Raw genomic sequence first — 18,800 nt, 5'->3', positions numbered from 1 at the left:
CTGTTGATTACCTACTCAAGAAGGTAAGAAAGAAATGTAACGGGTTCCAAAATGACATCACAGCTCCCTAAAATAAACTCTTATTAATTTTAGTCAGAGTTCTATGCTACAGAGATCATCATCTACTGCCTGAAAAGGAGCATCACCCTCACCACGAGGGATTCTAGGATAGCATTTACCTAAAGCCTCTACTATTTTCCACAAATATCTAATGCATTGTAGCTGTCGACTCTGTTAAGCACATATATGCTGAATGCAGAACTACCTGCAGAGTATTTATTGTGCCTTTTACCCAGTTTCCAGTTTCCTCTTTTTCATACTTCTCAGGACCAGGAACTGTAGAACAAAACAACGAAGGAACCACACTGGTGTCTTTCTGTCCCTAAACACAACAGTCTCTTTCTACCTTAGCCGTTGGCACTGGCCTAAGAACTCTCAGCTCAAAGCTCACCTCCCTTGGAGACGCCTTCTCTGATCACCCCATCCCGAAGGGACACACACTCCACTCAATGTCCTCTATCATATCACCTGCTTTTTCTCTTCACAGTCTCTAGGTTTACTTTCTCCTTTTGTTCCTTCCTTTACCAGTTTTTTCCCCCTATTTCTTTCATTAGGATGTAAGCTCCATGAAGTCAGTAATCTGGCCTGTGTAGCATGCCACATTATTCCCAGCAATTAACACAGTGCCTCATATATAACTGGTACTCACTCTATAAGCATTTGTTGAATTAAAAAACAATGAACATTTTTTTCTTTTTATTGAAGTATAATTGCTTTAATCAATGAACATTTGTTACCTCACTCATCAGCTACTGCTTACCTCAGCTCTGTCTGATTACCTCACTCAAAAACTCTTCTCTTCCAGAAAGGAATCTGGAAGCCCATCCACACAGATGCCTTCTTTAAGGCTTACAAATATGAAGTTTTATGAAGAGCTGAGATGATCATACAATAGTATTCTTGTTTACAGTAATAGTAATGCAACTTAAATTTACATATAATACTATAAAGGTACCCACCATCTCAGAATTTCAATAGTTCATTTATGTGATATATTAAGCCTACCTACAAAGACAGTTATTACATGCTCATTAAAGAAATAAAGAAATAAATAAAAATAATAAATAAAGGAATCACTATTAACGCAACTAATAGGTTGGAGCAACGGTCCAAGCCCCTGCCCCTTCCACTCCATCACTTCCCAGGGTGTTTGAGGGTGGCAGGGACTGTTCTTTCCTCTTCAGCCATGATTATGAGTATTACCTGGCTTGCCAAGGAACCAAAACTGTCTTAGTTCAATCACTGTATTTCTGGCAACAAAGCTCACAGACTTGCTGTTCCCCTTGTCCAAGAAAAACTTGGGTTCACAATCTTTCACAAAACATGACTCAAAGTAAATGGCCTTCTAATTTCTTAACGGAATTATAGCCTCTATAGCCTCTCAGTTATTGGGCTCTCTTTTTTTCTTTTAGCTCTAAGCTGACACACCATTCTCCTCAATGTAATTTTCAAATCAATTCTTAATATAGAAAAAATGTCATCCGCTCTCTGTAAAATTCCTTGCTTCATCAAAAAAAAAAAAAAAAACCTGAAATCATATAATTTATATTCTAACGTAGCTATTTCTTACCTTTACAATTGTAACTCTAGTTGAATTCTAAGACAATATTTTTAAATTTTGCCATCAGCAACTCAAAAAATTCACAGGTCTTAAAAGACATATAAACAATAGCTAAATACATAGCAAAGAAAACTACTAATTAATGGCAGCATGATTTGTAATCCATAGTAATGAGTTTTAAAGAATGTGGAAACATTAATCTTGTTTGAGGATTTTTTGTTTTTGGTGAACTGTGCATATACATGCATGTGCATAAAACAGCAACAAAGAATAAAAAGTGAAAATCTGTCAAGTACATAATGACTAGCACATAAGAGGTGTCATTAGGAAAGCTTACACAGCCCAATGAGAAAATGTATTCTCAGGAATACATTTCTGAAGGTAAATTATTCATATAAACTAAATTTGAAGAGAATGCTCATTTTGTCAAGTGCAAATTTCAGTTTGCAATAGATTTCATGTGATCACACAGTGTTGCAATTTTAAAACTTATTAGATGTGTTTGCATGCAAAACACGCTCACCACGCTGTCCCTTCGCCCACGGCTGGCACAACCAGAAGACGCAATGCTTGCAGTGTCATCGTCGAGAAACTACGGACATTAAAAGCAGATAATGACAAAGATGCAGTTTCACTACAGGTATATGGTCTTCCCATGACCATAAGCACAGGAAGGCAGGCTTTGGGAAACACGCAAATGCTCCCTATGAGTATTGATTGTAATTAGCACCACTACTGAGCACCATTAAACCAAAAGGCTGTTTTGAGGCATAATGAATAATCACCCAAAACCAAAAGATAGTTCCAAAGAGCACAAAGATTAAAATAGTATTTACTTTACCTTTTAAGTTAAATGAAAGAAAAAGGGGGGTGAAGCATGACTCTACTAGCCAAAACCTGCTAGGGAGCTCATGCTTTTTAAACCTCTAGGCCCTCTGGGATCCACTGATTACAATGCATTATAATCTTATAATTCATTAAGTCAATAAATACACTGTCTTTTAGTTTGGGAGAGAAAAATAATCTTCTCAAATGAAATAATTTATGTCAAACACAGAATTTCCTACCACCAAGGACACTGAAATGATGATTCCTGTTGTCCTTTATTCACTCCTGCGCAGCACATGGAGGTGTTTCTAACATTACTGCGCAGTCCCCTCGCTCTTTCAGCAGCAGTGGAAGACGCACCTTCAGTGTGTGCAGGCTGCCTCCATTCTGACATCACTAAGGAGCCATTCTGGCATCACTAGGGTAATAAATAACTCTGAGTCCCAGCTTGCAAATGAAATCACATTTAGCCAGCACACAAGGACAAGATTCTATACTTGACTAAAAACATTACCATAAGTTTTTTTTTTTTTTTTTTTTTTTGACAAGGGACCATCACAGTGGGGACACTAAAAATGACATCAGGCTCAAGAATTGCCAAATGGAATTTTATTACCAGGTGGGTTAAAAATAAACTTCCTTCTGTGAAAAAGCTTTTATCTCCTTAAACATCCCTTTAATAACTTTTTGTTAACTGTAACAGTGGAATCCTTGATAAATGTCACTTGGAAATGGCAGGAAAAATGAGTCAAACATATACACAGAAGAAAGCCCATATAACTTGCCTATTCTACTCCACAAAGTAACCTATGCTGACCTTTAAGACACTGCTTAATAACTTCTCCAATTTTAACATCATCAAGAATAACAAGGTGTTTCCTAAAAAAGTCATAATTTTCTATTAAAAACAGTAATTAGCACAGTCTTTTTGGTGGGTAATATGGTAATATATAAATGTACATACTCTTTGGTTCCATCATTTCATGATTAGCAATTTACCATGCAGATCTATCTACTCATATAAGTACACAAAAATATACTTGTATAAGCATGTTCATTGTACAAGTATCTGTTGAAACAAAAATCTGACAACCTAAAAGCTCATCAAAATGGGAGCAATTTTTCAAATGGACAGCCCACGCACTAACAGAATGATGATACATTGCCATTAAAAAAAATGTGCTGACATAAAACTAATCCCCAAGAGGCACTCAGTGGAACTAAAAAGGGACATGACTTATTTTTTAAAATCTTTTAAATGTTCCCCTCCCCAAAAAAGAATAAAATAAATCTTTATATACTGATTTGAAAAGATACTGTGAGTAAAGAAGTTAAGCAGCATTATATACATGAATCACTTGCATACTGTTCAAACGTTATACACAAACAGAGGCTGCATTTGGGGGACAGAAACAGGAGAATAGGGGCAGAGGACTTTTACTTTGTACTTTCCTTAAGCTAATATTACGTTTATAAATTTAAAACAAGTTTTAATACTCTAGAAAGACTGGGTAATTAGAATCATCCCAGTTTCGTGTTTTATGTAGCAATTTTTAAAAAGTTGATGTATTTCATTTCTTCTCTCACTCCACTGATTGAAGGGCTAGGAAGCAAGTGGAATGGTTCAATGTATAAAGTAGAGACGAAAAGGAGAAAGAAAAAGGACAGGGCAGCTAACTCACACCCTGAATTACCACCACTGGGGGGGAAAAAAAGAATTTCCAAATGACAGTTACAAATAAATTAAAAACAAAATTCTAATGGCAGTAGATTCAGACTCATATAAGAATTATGTGCTACGTCACATTCATACAGCAACCACCAATTCACACAAATTAGTTCTTGAGTTTGTGTACTGAAGGAAAATGGCAACCCATGCACAAAAGGGTGAAACACACCACACCCCCGATATTCTGAACTGTGAGTACAGATTAATGAACCAATCAGAAGTGTCTACAGAACATGCAAAGAGACCAGGCAGCTCACCACAGGACTGCTTCGGGATGAACTCGCTCTTGATGAGTGAAAACTGTATTCAGATGGCTATAAAGTTTCCAAGAAGACAGGTTTTACAATAACGATCAGCTCCTTTTCCCGCTGGGAATACATCAGTGCCCCTGGACCTGACTCACCCTGGTTCCCAGGTGAAGGTGACTGTTACTCCCCGGGCTGGAGCCCTACTGCTCCTACCCTCATGACCCAGCGGCCCACGGCAAGAGCAAGGAGAGAAGAAGGGGTGCCCCGAGAAGCGCTATTCTCATCCTCTCCCTGAGGAACTAATGAGCCAGAAAAGAGGTTTCTCTGCTTGTACTGCCTTCACACTTGAAGCCTCAGTTTGCAGTAGGCGCCTCCTCACAGCTTGGGGGAGAGTCACAGTTGACAAGCTGATGGGTCACAGCTTGGAGAGTTATTACAGGTCAGATTAACTGGCTTTTTCTTTGTAAGTAAACTGCCCACCTACACCTCGCCCTCCTCACCACCTCCCCCTGCTTGGACTTACAGTTCGAGAACCGTAAGGGTTATATAATCCACCATTATACAATGACACCTGAAGAACAAAGGAAATGCCATTTAGCCATTCAGCATCAAAGTTATTTTCAAAGTGACATAACTTCTCCAAAGTACTCAGTTCCAAAAAAGCTGAAGAATAGTGTTTAAGTGCACAGCCTCCCGAGGTGATAAGACTCATTTATGTCTGCATAAATTCCTGCGTCAGCCTCAGTAAAGCTTCAGGCTCACACTTCATTTCAAACAGCACCACTGGTTACAGCACTGCCTTTCATCACCATGTTATGAAATTAGGAGACATTTGCCAATTTATTCTCTCAAAAGAGGGAAGAAAACAGGTAAAAAAGTGAGCTACACAAAGCTTTGCCGACTGTCATGATACAACTATGCACAAAGCCTCAGGTTCCCGGTCACTAGAAGAGGCCACAACAAAACAAACAGCCTGAAAGCAACCAACTCACAATCGCACATTACACAGAGCGATTGTTTTGGCTTTTGAGTCAGCTGGCTTCATTAGAGCCGAGTATTGATGTGGCCAAGGCTACAGCTGTTCCCCTCCAAAAATACGACATCCCATGCCTAGGCAGCCATCTCACACAAGTATGCCAGTGGAGTGGAACCCATGCAAATCCACCTCCTCTACAGGAAGCCAATTCTAGGCAAGGGCCCACCAGCAGCCAGCAGTGTCTACCACCGTGAGGGGAAGACACTCCTTTCTACTCCCCGCAAGTTGTGTACTGTAAGCACAGGCAGCACGTTTTGCGGTAAACACAGCACTAAAGCCACATGCCCTTAGCTATTTTGGAGGAAAGATGTCAAGCTAGAGTCAGCACCATGACAATGGCTTCGCCAAGAGTACACACACTGGAAGTGGAAAATACAAACCAGACTGGCACTTCTCAGCAGACCAGAATTTACAGTGGAGGAGGCCTATGGAGAAAGTGCATGATTTAACCCAAAGGAAAGGAACTGGCAGCTCTGAAGGCCCCCCACTCCTCAGGATACTAACCCTGTAGCTCTTGGATGTCGCCAGAGGGTCGCTGTACAGGGAGGAAGACTGCTAAGAAACAAAAACAAAACACAAGCAAGAAAAGAAAGGGAGAACTGGTCTCACAATCATGAAAGCAGAACGCTTATCTTTGTTTTATATTCCATAATTCATAAGTGTTTAAGGCAGTTAAGTACACACAAAGTGCGAAAAACTTAACCATTAGAAATCTCTTTAACTATCAATTTTAAGGGATCAGAAAGAAAAACACTTGGAACAGTTTTCTATAAATGTGTTTAAGTCCCACTGGTCTTTGAACGTTAATGTTAGGAGATGAGAGGGCCGCCTAAAGCAATGTTCTGGGAACAAGGGCCACGGTACAGGGAGTGTGCAAACCGTGGCCACGCCGCCGCAGTTACCAGCAGCTCCTTGACATCGATGGGCTTATCCTGATGACTGCGGAGCCAGGTAATGAGCTCTGAGTTATTGCTATAAACACTCTTCTCCAAGGGGATTAGAAAACCTGTATTTCAGAACAAGCCATGGGCAAAGTGCTTCAGTTTAATTAGATAAATTATACTGGTCACAGTGAACCCATGCATTAAACAAGGCACAGCATTATTTAAAAAGGAATTAAATCTTTTTTCCTGATGTCATCTCAATACATTTTCAGTTCTTTTTCACTAAGCCCAATCAGACATGGAAAATAAGACTAAATCATGTATGCAGGTTTTGACAACTAAATTATTTTAAATGTACTGTGTGCCATATATTTAATATGCTCTAAATGTACGGTGTGCCAAATGCCTTGAAAGAACAAGAGATTCTCACATTACATAATTACATTCTTCTCATCACACATTTTCTTGGTCATGCTGCTCAGCTTGTGGGATCTTAGTTCCCCAACCAGGGACTGAACTCAGGCCCTGGCAGTGGAAGCGCTGAGCCCTAACCACTGGACCACCAGGGCATTCCCTCTCATCACACTTATAGTTCATATTTCCACATGTACACTTTTAGTAAAAGGACATACACCGTGATATGTATTGATGCCTACAACTTATTTTGAAATGTGCCCTTCCCAAAAAGATGGGACTGATTGAAACACAGTGGACAGGCAGACAGAGAATTACACAATAAAGGAAATATACTAAAAATGTTCATTGTTGAATCTGAGTATAGGTATGCGGGAGGTTACTATACAATTCTTTGAACTTTTTTGTAAATGTAAATATTTTTCACTTAAAAAATTGGAAAAAATGGTACTCATTAATAAATGTGGTGATTCAACAGTTACCATCATTTAAAGATACACTCACACAGACAATGTGAATTCAGTTATCACAAACCTGTACGAACAGAGCCATTCACAGATTAGTCCTAACTAGTCAAAATGCAAAACAGGGGATTAGAAATGTGTTAAAGTTGGATAAAACAAATAAAGCCAAAAAATCTTGTGACAAACCCGAGAATAGTAGGCAGAGGTGGGTTTGCTATGTCTAAGACTGCTATAGTTTCTTTGGTCAAAGTAGAGGCCACTCTGCAAAAAGCAAAATCAAACACATTTTTCTTAGGTTAAATGCTGTTAACCTAACAACAATGACAAAATTGGATATTGCCAAACCCCTTCTCCAAAACAATGATTTTAAAGATTTGAATTATATTAAGTCAAAGTCAAAATAACAGCGATTTCAAGTCTCTCAAAGAAGACTAATATTAAAGGTTAACTTTTCAAACCAAATCATTGCTATTTTTTTTTTTTTACTTTAAAAATAATATAAACCCTCAGATAAAATAGAAAGGAAACAGGAAGTGAATTATTCTCATGTCACACTTAGGAATGTCCTTGAAAAACCCAGGATGAATGGGTAATTACCACTTTTATAATCTATTTGGAAACATCACAGAAATCATTAAAGCTTTTTTTTTTTTTTTTCAAAACTCCTCCTATTTCCATTATTTGTTCAAATAAACTGATTAAATTAAATTACCAAAGAAAGAGTGTGAGCAGTAAATACGGTTTGGTCTACAGCAGGTTCATCTTCAATAGACTAAGGGAAGCAATTGCATTACTGTGATTGCTTGAGGGGGAGAGAAACCATCTAAACAATTCCAGCCATCTTTTTTGCTCAAGGTTAAGGAAGCCCAGGCAATCTCTGACTGAAAGACGGCTCCTCCACTGTTGACACTGCAATAGGGGACAGCCCTCCTCCCATCCCAACCCTGCCCTGCCCGACCCGCCTGCACCACACCCTCTGAGAGGCTCCATGACTCACTTCTCCCCAGAGCTCCCAATACTCCACCTGCCAGGTCTCACTAATGTCCTCCCATTTCATCCTCGCCTCCTTCCTCATTTCTACCAGCCAAAGGTTCCCACCCCGCTCTCCACCTCACCAATGGTCAGAGCCCTACCCAAGGGAGCCCCGAGTTAGCAAGGAGCTTGGGCTGCACTTCCTCTGCCAGTGCTGTTGCAACTCGACAGGGAAGAGGTGTTCCCCGCACCCCAAATGGGCACTGTAGATATTTTTTTTCTCCACAGCAATGCCATTTAGCAGGCTGGCTGGAATGGAGAGCACTATTAGTCCTACAGCTTAATTACACTATAGGTTGAAGAATTTTCTGCAAGATGGCATGGGAATTCTGCCATCATAAACTTTGTTGTTTCTACCAGAAAATTAATTTCAAGTTCCCCAAATCTCAAATCTATAAAAACCATCATTCAGAATGACAGCTATATGTGAGTTTGGTACTTCCTATAATACCACAACTGTGCTTAGTCGTTCAGTCATGTCCGATTCTTTGCAACCCCATGGACTGTGTAGCACACCAGGCTCCTCTGTTCACAGGGATTCTCCAGGCAAGAATACTGGAGTGGGTTGCCATGCCCTCCTCTAGGGGATCTTCCCAACCCAGGGATCGAATCCAGGTCTCCCGCATTGCAGGCAGATTCTGTCTGAGCCACCAGGGAAGCCCAATATCACAACTAAATCAATTCAAATATCCAAAATAAGTTATAAGAATCTCACTAAACCTATTAAGGTACAGTCCTCCAAAGGGCAATTCATAGATGAAAATACAGTATTAATGGACTTAGTGTGACACTTTCCTAACTCTAGCCACCAGGGTTAACATACATTAGTGAAGTGAAAGTCGCTCAGTCATTTCCAACTCTTTGCGACCCCATGGACTGGGGCCTGCCAGGCTCCTCTGTCCATGGAATTCTCCAGGCAAGAATACTGGTGTGGGTATCCTATCTTTTCTCCAGGGGATCTTCTTGACTGAGGGATCGAACCAGAGTCTCCTGCATTGCAGGTGGATTCTTTACCACCTGAGCTACCAGGGAAGTCCATAATATGTTAACTTGATATTAAATCTTGTAAATGAAAACAAAATTATTTTTAAGTAAGGTTCTAGTAAGTCATGTTTGTATATTATCAGGTTTCAATAATGCCTGAAGAACACACCAATGCAGTCATAATTCTTAATTTCCCTGAAAGGATCAGTGAATTTTACAACCACACAAAATACTATGATATGAGACACAACAGAACTAACCAGTGGGTCTTTATGAGAACCAGAAGATCTCTTCTTCATTCCGTAAGAGTGACTGTAAGAATGATTCTGGAAGTAAATATTGATGTTAACTTTAAAGATCACATAGTGAAGTTTTAAGATAATTTAATAAAGTGCATCTTAAAATCATACATAGAAAAAGGCCCACATGAGACACCGAGTAGTCTACATGCATGCACCTGTTAGTGGGAAACGGGCTCAGACACACAGCCTGCCTGCATACCAGCATCCCCCTCATCCCTGCTGTGCCATCCAGCTCGGTGCTGAGCCAGCTGAAAAATGAATTAGGACTCAGAACCAGCAGGCTCTACGTGGGGGCCTTCATGCCACACCTCATTTGAGTCTCTGCTTCTTTAAAAAGGTATGAGTGACAAGAGAGGCCACTTCCTTTCGCAGTCCTCCTTACCTAAAGGCCAAAGAGCAATCCTGTGTATCCACCAAAGCACAATGAGAACAGAAAAAGTAACACGGGCGCTGCCTGAGACAGTCCTCTTAACCCGAGTTATGGGTCCCGCAGCAGGTGCTGCTCAGTGGAGAGCAGCCTACACAGCATGGTCTGTCTCAAAAAGCAGCAGCACCATTAGATAATAACCTGACATCCTTGGATGTAACTTCTAGGAGTCAGAGCCAAGTGCATGTGAGGGGATAGAAGACAGCAATACTAGTAAACAGGACAACTGGCAGATAAGAAGTGCAATGTGGATATGCACCTTTGGTCTGAAGGGAGGAGATGCAGCTAGAAGGGGCCTAGCTGTCAACAGCCTGCTCTACACACATCAGCTGAAACATGCACAGCTAGATTCTGAATCAGTGATTACAAATTCATTTTCCTTTTTTTTAAAGTCCATATCTTTCTTTTAGACATTATTACTCTGAACATAAGAGCTGTGGCAACATATGGATACGTTAACCCAAGAAAAACACACTACAGGTAAACTTCCTTGGCCAAAATGACATGCCATCAAAAATAAACCAAATCCAGCAAAAAGGAGTGGAGGAACTGACGTTTCAGTTGTCACCTGAATCCTCTCACACCTGCTGGCCTGTGACACGGAACATAAGACATAGCAGGGGTAGCTGTAAAACACGCTGCTGTGTTTCAGTACATCTCACAACACTGCTGGAAACATGTCTTCCAGGGCCCTGAGTGTGTGTCAGCTGGGTGACTCATCATTTTAAGAAAAGATACTACTACCAATCTTAGTCCTGAATGGGAAAGCAAAAAATTTTTATATGATCCTGAGATCCTAAAAGGCAAAGCTATTCAAGTGCTAAATCATGCCACAATTGCACACTAGAATTTGCCGTTAGTCATATATTTCCCCCAAACATCACAACAGACCTGTGAAAAAGTTAGACATAATCTAGGATTAGCATTACCAATTGTTTATAAAGTGAAACTATATTTAACACAAAGTCATGCAATACATACTAATGATGAAAGTCTTGATGATCTATCCTTAAGAGCATCATACTGGATTTCAGGAAAAGGTGAAAGTTGGTTGTATTTCCAAAATCAGAAATATAAAGGCGGGGGAAAGCAACATTCATAAAATTATGAAAAATCCAGCACTACTTTAAAATCCCCAAATTATTCAACATAACAGCTGTGACACCTGAATTAAAGAATACTCTCCCCCCTCACTCTTTACTAGTATAGATTATTGTTAAACTATATGTACAGGAAAAACTTCACGTTCTCATTCAAATCCAGAATGTATAATCAGTAATGTTCAGATGATTCACCCCAGTACACTGCAGCACAAAACACCCAAGGAAGCCTTTAAACACAGGAATTAAGCATCCTAACGGTCTGTGACCATCATTGTCCATCATGTGAAAGGTGGCAAAAGCAAGTCATGGAGAAGCAACGAAGCAGGAACACATAGCTATGACGAAACTTACCAAAAAACAGAACTAAAAGACAAACAACTGCAGCACTAAAATGGGGAGTGCTCCCTCGGGTCTGCTTGTGCACACACCTGGGAAGCACCCCTTCTCAAGAGCCTTCCCTGTGTAAAACAGCGAGTGGAGCCAGAAACCTGGTCAGAGCAAAGCGTGGAACGGAAAGTATACATATAAAAGTGGCATACATATAAATCAAAGAAAATAGATACAAAATTTATGACAAGACCAGAAAACCATATTTCCTGTCAGGTCTTTAAGAAAATACGTTTAGCACCACATGTCAAATTCAAGAAACCAAATTAAATAGTAACTAACTACTCAGATTTGTGTTTTCCTAATTTTTTTAAGCATTCTAGTCAGATTTTTTAAGCAATCTTGCCCAGAAGAGCAATGTATAAAACAAAAGCAATGAACAAGTTCCTCAGGTAGTTTGGTAAAAATATCTTTCTTTTGCAACTCTTATACCCATTTAGGATCTTAGGGAACACTATTCAGAAACCTGATCTAAAGTAATGTTTTTCTAAATGTGGACTGCAACTTATTAGTAGTTCATAAAATCAATTTATGGGTTCAACCAACATTAAAAAAAATACAAAATACTAGAGTGGATCACATACAGTAAATATTATTTTTGTAAAATTTGTTTCTGTATTTTTTATATACTTATATACATATAAAAACAGGCACATCTTTGCTTATGAATACTGGATTACAGTGTAAAATGTATTCCTGTCATAGAGGCTGCAATTTTTAAAAGCCTAAAATACACCAAAAGGTAAAATTTTAAAGTGTAGTTCTAATAAAGCATTAAAATAATACTTCAGACAGAACAAAGGTTTCAATTCATACTTAATGAGATGATCATTCACAAAAAATAATGCAGAAACTCCCCAAAATGTATTTCATAAGTATAAGGCTAAGTGGTATAATTTTACCACTGGCAAAATTAAATTCAGAGAAAATGATATTGCAATAAATACTAAGAGGTACTGAAGCAAAATATCTGCATTTGCATACTTTTCTTATATTATCATGAAAACAGAATATAAAGTGTTATTACATGTGTAAAAAAAAATCTTGTTTATCCAAAATTTTCTAAAATGCCTAATGGTGTGCATTTGGTGGTAAATGATGTGCATGGTAAAGTCACTGTGGTGAATGACATTTCACTGAAAATAAAGTTCCTTCTCTATGAAAGTTTTACCTGTGACTTCTCTCAGTTAACAAAATACTTTAAAAAAAAAAAAAAAAAAAAAACCCATGACCAAAACATGTATTACTCAAATCACACATTCTTTCATATAAGCTATTCCATCCTCCCAAACAGGTAAGTTCACTGAAGGAATCAGTCTTAGTTCTCATCCTCTCTGTAACACCTGGTCTTCTGCAAAAGCATAAGATTTAACAAGTTGAACTGAAAATGATCTACTTTGATTTTCTTTTTCTAAAATATAATGCAGAGCTCAGATAGTTTTATTTTATTTATCTATTTATTCAGCTGTGCTGTGAAGCTTGCAGGATCTTAGTTCCTTGACCAGGGATGCAATCCGGGCCCCAGCATTGGAAGAGTGGAGTTCTAACCACTGGACTGCCAGGGAATTCCCTCAGTTTTAAAAACTGCTGAATCTGGTAGGAAAATCCACAACTTGGACATCCCAATTGCTACTACTGGTTGTACACCCGGTGAACAAAAAGAATCCTCCAGTATGTGACAGGTGGCATTTATGTTGTTCAAAAGCAAACGATTCATCAAAGAAGAGAGAACTGAAAGTATTTCCAAACTTCCTATTATAAAGAGTATTAAAAAGCAGGCTACAGAAACAAAAGTTCGGCAAGTGTTTGTTTCTGTGGGAATGGACCTATTGCTCAAGCCCCCGGGCGCCACGAGTCAACAGTGAGTGCACAGTACTAACGCTGCACATTTCTCTGGGCTACACGCCATGAGGTCATCACTGCTGGGTGTACGGGCTCTGCTCCAATGTGTCCCCGTAACGTCCTTCGATGGGCTCTTCCACGGAATTAGACAGTGTAGGAGTAAAGGACAGAATAATAAATTCCAAGCATATTAAAATTAAATTCATTAAAATTGTACTAAAGCCACTGATATATAAATAGGAACTAATAAAAAAAAACAGTAAAGCTCTCCACCAGTGAAAACTGTGATGCATCCCTACCACTCTGATTCAAGATTACCTCATTTTCTAATTTCTGATCTCTTCCTTATAGTCTTCTTGTATTTCAATACATAAAAGCAGTGACCAAGCAGTCAGTTAGTTTGTTTTGTTTTTTTTTTTTAAAGGTAGATTGCTTTTTAAAGAAGCACTGTTTCAATTCTAAACTCAGGGCTTTGATTTAATCTCCCTTCCCCAAACCTACCATCTTCAACCATCTTGAACTATCTCTGCCCTATTTTTATACAGAAAGTCTATAGCGTTGATACATCTCTAGCCCCACATAGCTTCAGGCAGGACACTTTTCAAAGAAAGCAGTTAACTGGACAAAAGGAGAGATCAAAGTCCGAAGAATGTGGCATGAAACCATAAACACATCTTCCTCATATCCAAGTACTGCTAATGTTCATGTATCAAATACAAGGTCCAAAAGTCTTAGACTTTTTAATATACAGCTCATACGTTTAAAAAAATAACTAGAAAAGAAATACCAAAACCCCAAATAATATAGCAAACCCGAATAAAATTTAGGTCAGGGTTTTAAGCCATCACATGTATTTTTACAGAGAACACAAGTTGTCTACATTTTCGGTATAATGTAGATGGTAAAGTTATTCTAAAAGGCAATAATCTGATGAAAATTTAAAACTCCCAATATTATCAAGTTAGAAAAAAGAAAAAAACTTATCTCAACTATATTTCTTTTATACTGTGTTATTAGTAAGCTTTCATTTCAAATCAGACATTTCTAAGAAAGTCTAAAAATTTAAATATTCTAAATGCACACTAACAGTAGTACTGAAGTCTCTACAAGGTAAAAATTTTACTAATCTTGAAGTTCACAGACTGCTTTTTAAAAATATTAGGAGTTTTACTTTTTGCTACATAATAGCAAATTTTCATAACTACCATAATGAAATAAAATACTATTTGAGTTCTAGTTATATCTTAAATTTATTTAACGATGTAATTTCCATGAAATGAAAATCAATCTCACTTTATAGACACTGAGTAAACAATTCCTTATTTAATTGCAGATTTATTTTTTGTTTGTTTACAGATTTAAAAACAAATTAGGTTGAACTTGGATGGCTTTACCATTAGGTTAAACTAATATGTAAGTTTCCCATGCAAATTTACAAATAGCCAGCTTGAAGACTGTGAACTTCACACTATGAACATTACAGTAAGTCATATATTTAAAAAAAAAAGGTGAGATGGGATTATTTTCAAAGCCCTCCAAGCTCAACTTTTAAGCTTTTGTTAACTCCCTGTGAGAAAAAAAAAAAAAAAAAAAAGGCACCAAAATTTCTCTAAGGAGAAGCAAGACAAATTTATTATCTTAAAGCTCTTTTCCTTTAAAATCATTCTTAAACCACTAGTTACATTTCTATAAAGGCTTATTAATATTCTTATAAATCTAAATTTTTATAATCAACCAAAATGTTTATGATTCAAGTACTAGCTTACTAATTTATTCCAAAAAGACAGTAGATTATATTCACCAATAAGAAATATAACCACTCCTGGCAACAACTGTACATTCAGAGAAAACATCATCTCGCCTGCCATTCAATTTAGCGTATATGCATGTGCAAAATTTATGGCAAAAGCTGCACTCAGCCAATACGCAACAGATTGTAACAAAAGAAAAATTATCTAAAAAATAAAACATGGTCTTAAGAATGTAAGTGAATTTAAAAAAAAAAAGAAATATAACCAGAGTAAAAGACTATTTAAGAATGCAAACATGTCAATAACTAGTATACCAGAACACAGTCAGTTTAATACAGTGTATTTTCAAGATAGGAAAAAAATACAAGATAGGAACATTATACAAGATGGGAAGAAAACTAGACCTGGGGATATTAACAAATATAGATCTTAACAAGAACAGAATTTTACTGATGAAAAAAATCTAGATATAAGCACATATACTATATTAATAATGTACAAATTAAAAGCATTGCTCTAAGGCAATGTGCTTTAAGCACAACTCATTAAGAACAGAGATCAGCTTTTGTGGCACAATATGCAAGCCTTTAATGAACAATTTCTCATTTATTTTGATTTACAATGATGTACACTAAAAACTTGAGACAAACTACAAAATATTAATCAATATATTGAAGCATGATCATTTCTATAAATATGGTAAGACAGGCATTTTAAAAATCAGTTCAATTTTTCCACTGAATACAACTATAATTAGTCACCCATGCCACCAAATAATAAATTTCATTAAAAAAATTATCATTTAGAAAAATCTGAAAGTTAGAACCATGCAGGTGTTATTTTATAAAATCAATCTTATTATTTTGTGATGATTTTTCAAAATCAAAAGTCCTTTTATAGAAAAAAAGTAAATATACATGTTAATAGATGAAAATATTTACAATTTTAGAATTGATTTACTTATAGCAATAATTTGAAAGAAAATACCACTTTCCAATGAAAAGAACTTTGACAATATTTTCTCTTTTTTTAGAAAAGACAAAGGGATAGCTTTGCTATTAAGGTGTAAACAACTTAAAATACCAACCCTGTGACTGCCAAGACTTCGAATGGACAATGCATTCTCAACTCCCTGATAAGATAAAAACAAACACAGTAAAGGTGTGTGAGTGGCTGCAGCAAGCTGGTGAGGAAAAGTATCAGGGGCAAGTTTGTAGGTTATTACAAACCAGAGAAGGACGACGATGACTGGATCTGTGGGAAGACCTGGCCCTTTCCGACTCTTCCTGGGAAAGGAGAAAGTACGTGGACAGTTAATCACTGAGCAGAGGGTTGCCTATCAGAACTGAACACAGAGGGGAGTTTCCTCAAAGCTGAGTTTGGGCAGTCACGTCCCTCCCTCAGTTGGAAGGGAAGTAGAAATCATCTCAGCAATGTTTTCATTCGAACAAGTGTATGTATGTCTGGCCATTTGTAGAATGTACTCAATATATGACCAAGAGAGCTCAATATACCAAGATAAAAATAAGTAAGTATACTTAACCAACAGAAATTGAGGTCAGCATTAAAAGCAGACTTTGATCTATTTTTTATGATGTTAGTTTATGCAAAGCAGGAAGAAATGTTTATTACAGATGTAGTTACGGTGAAAATGTATTCTTTTAAAAAGGTTTGGGTTGTAATTTTGCGCTCATTGCAAAAAATTTTTTTCTTTTATCACTATAACTGGGAAAGCAAAGAACAACTAAATGAAATAGCCCCTGACTGTGTATTGTTAATATGAAAAACTACTTATAATTATGAGAAACTAAATACTTTAGAGTTGATAAAGTTGCTTCAGAAGTTATGCCTTATGAAGACTGTAAAAACAAAATACACACAAAAACCCAATTGACTAAATAAATGTAATTCTAATTTTTTCCATATTCATCTATTAGCACTGTGGCATTAAGTACTGAGTCATGTGAAATTAAATGACTAGTCCCTAGAACCTAATCAACTGTAAGAAACTTCTGATCTTTCTGAATTTCAAAGTTTGGAGCGTCAATTTGCATTGACTAAGAATCTACACACAACTGGCCAACTGGGTTCACAGGTAATCGACACTGCTTTTCCCAAAACACACCAAAACTTCAACACCCCATGACAATACAGCACAAGCATCATGCAGATGGAATAATTAGATGTGGCTACGCCTGATCATTCATTGTGAATCCAGTGACAGTAACTGAAACACCACAATTTAATGCTTTGTTTTGGTCATGATCTTTGAATATAATGCCAAAAAACGCCTGCTTGTCATATGTCGTGTACATTGATGCATTTGATCAAATCTGTTCAGAAGTCTGTTTATATGTACCAGGATGATTCAATAATTCAATGTTCAACATGGTGCTCTGATCTTTAGGAAATCATCACTGATTCACAGTTTTGTTATGTAATAGACACATGTAAGCTGTAAGAAGCCAAGCAAGTTTCTTTCCTCTCTTTAACTATCAGGTGACGTACCACAAAACTTTGGGGGGCATGAGTGTTAGCCCAGCAGGGTAGGTACAGCTTACTAAGTGGTAACAAGTTCTAGGCTAGTTAGCTTTGTTGCTGCTGCTGCTGCTGCTAAGTCGCTTCAGTCGTGTCCGACTCTGTGAGACCCCAGAGACGGCAGCCCACCAGGCTCCCCTGTCCCTGGGATTCTCCAGGCAAGAACACTGGAGTGGGTTGCCATTTCCTTCTCCAATGCATGAAAGTGAAAAGTGAAAGTGAAGTCGCCCAGTCGTGTCTGACTCTTAGCGACCGCATGGACTGCAGCCTACCAGGCTCCTCCGCCCATGGGATTTGCCAGGCAAGAGTACTGGAGTGGGGTGCCATTGCCTTCTCCGAGATAGCTTTGTTAGTTGAGGTTAATTCTCTGTGCCCCCTCCTAGTGTTATTTGGGGTACCAGGGTGACATATCAATACAAGGTTTAATGTTCAGTCTTCTCTTTATTCTATCCTTTCTTTTCATTCCACCTACCACACAGGCGCACTTTTAAAAACCTGCCTCTAAAGAGCACATCCCATTAAACATGCAGCAGAGACATAAATTCATATTTATCCTTAATTATGCCTATTATAAAAATAACCCTAAATAACACCACAGTAAGTATCGGAATATCTCTAGATTTACACAGCTTTCTTTTTAGCACCATTTGGAAAAAATGACCTAATGAGTTCAGAAAACTACAGAATAAAATATAAGCCCATACAGGCTGGCTAATTTAAAGTGACAGGATACAGTTTATTCCACAGTCATAAACTACACCTGAAGCCAGCACTACTCAGCAGGCCTTTCATCGACAGTGGAGATGCTCTGTGTTTGTGCTATCTGGTATGGCAGCCACCAGCCACAGGTGGCCACTAAGCATTTAAACTGTCAGACGTGCAACTGAGGAACCAAAGATAAATTTTTATCAATTCAAGTCGAAACCTAATTACCCACATATGGCTAGTGGCTACCATATGTACAGTGAGGCAAGCTCAAAGCAAATTTTTATTACACCAAAAAGGCTCCAAGCACATATTTCACTAAGAGTCTGACGTGGAACACTACACTTCCACAGAAAGGCAGGCATTCCATGTGGTCTTTAACTGCTGCCTTTACCTGGAATGCTACCGCACAGTGGCAGATAGGGAGAAAGAGAAGGAAACCCCGTATAAACCAAAGACCCTAGCACCGAATCTAGAATTATTTTTAAGAGCTAGAGGATCCTTA

General features: G+C 37.9%; 1 protein-coding gene across 22 annotated transcripts in view; it reads right to left on the bottom strand.

Moving 5' to 3' along the window:
* The window catches only part of LRRFIP2 (LRR binding FLII interacting protein 2), a 197,413-nt gene that overhangs the window by 41,790 nt on the left and 136,823 nt on the right, over nucleotides 1-18,800 (bottom strand). For 10 of the 22 annotated variants that reach the window (XM_055558732.1, XM_055558731.1, XM_055558737.1 and 7 more), the window contains 10 exons: nucleotides 16,282-16,338; nucleotides 16,140-16,184; nucleotides 10,951-10,992; nucleotides 9,501-9,566; nucleotides 7,411-7,485; nucleotides 5,967-6,017; nucleotides 5,843-5,887; nucleotides 4,950-4,997; nucleotides 4,436-4,492; nucleotides 2,145-2,213 (listed from right to left, as the gene is read on the bottom strand). The exons of 6 other annotated variants lie outside the window; for them this stretch is intronic. In XM_055558732.1, coding sequence (XP_055414707.1) covers nucleotides 2,145-2,213; nucleotides 4,436-4,492; nucleotides 4,950-4,997; nucleotides 5,843-5,887; nucleotides 5,967-6,017; nucleotides 7,411-7,485; nucleotides 9,501-9,566; nucleotides 10,951-10,992; nucleotides 16,140-16,184; nucleotides 16,282-16,338 — 555 coding nt within the window. The remainder of the gene's footprint in view (nucleotides 1-2,144; nucleotides 2,214-4,435; nucleotides 4,493-4,949; nucleotides 4,998-5,842; nucleotides 5,888-5,966; nucleotides 6,018-7,410; nucleotides 7,486-9,500; nucleotides 9,567-10,950; nucleotides 10,993-16,139; nucleotides 16,185-16,281; nucleotides 16,339-18,800) is intronic. 6 more of the 22 variants (XM_055558745.1, XM_055558744.1, XM_055558748.1 and 3 more) reach the window with 4 other exon arrangements.

Source organism: Bubalus kerabau, chromosome 20 (genome assembly GCF_029407905.1).
Source record: "Bubalus kerabau isolate K-KA32 ecotype Philippines breed swamp buffalo chromosome 20, PCC_UOA_SB_1v2, whole genome shotgun sequence".
In the NCBI taxonomy this organism is placed as follows: domain Eukaryota; kingdom Metazoa; phylum Chordata; class Mammalia; order Artiodactyla; family Bovidae; genus Bubalus; species Bubalus kerabau.
Note: the sequence above shows the minus strand (reverse complement) of the source record. Positions and strands in the feature narration are given on the sequence as shown.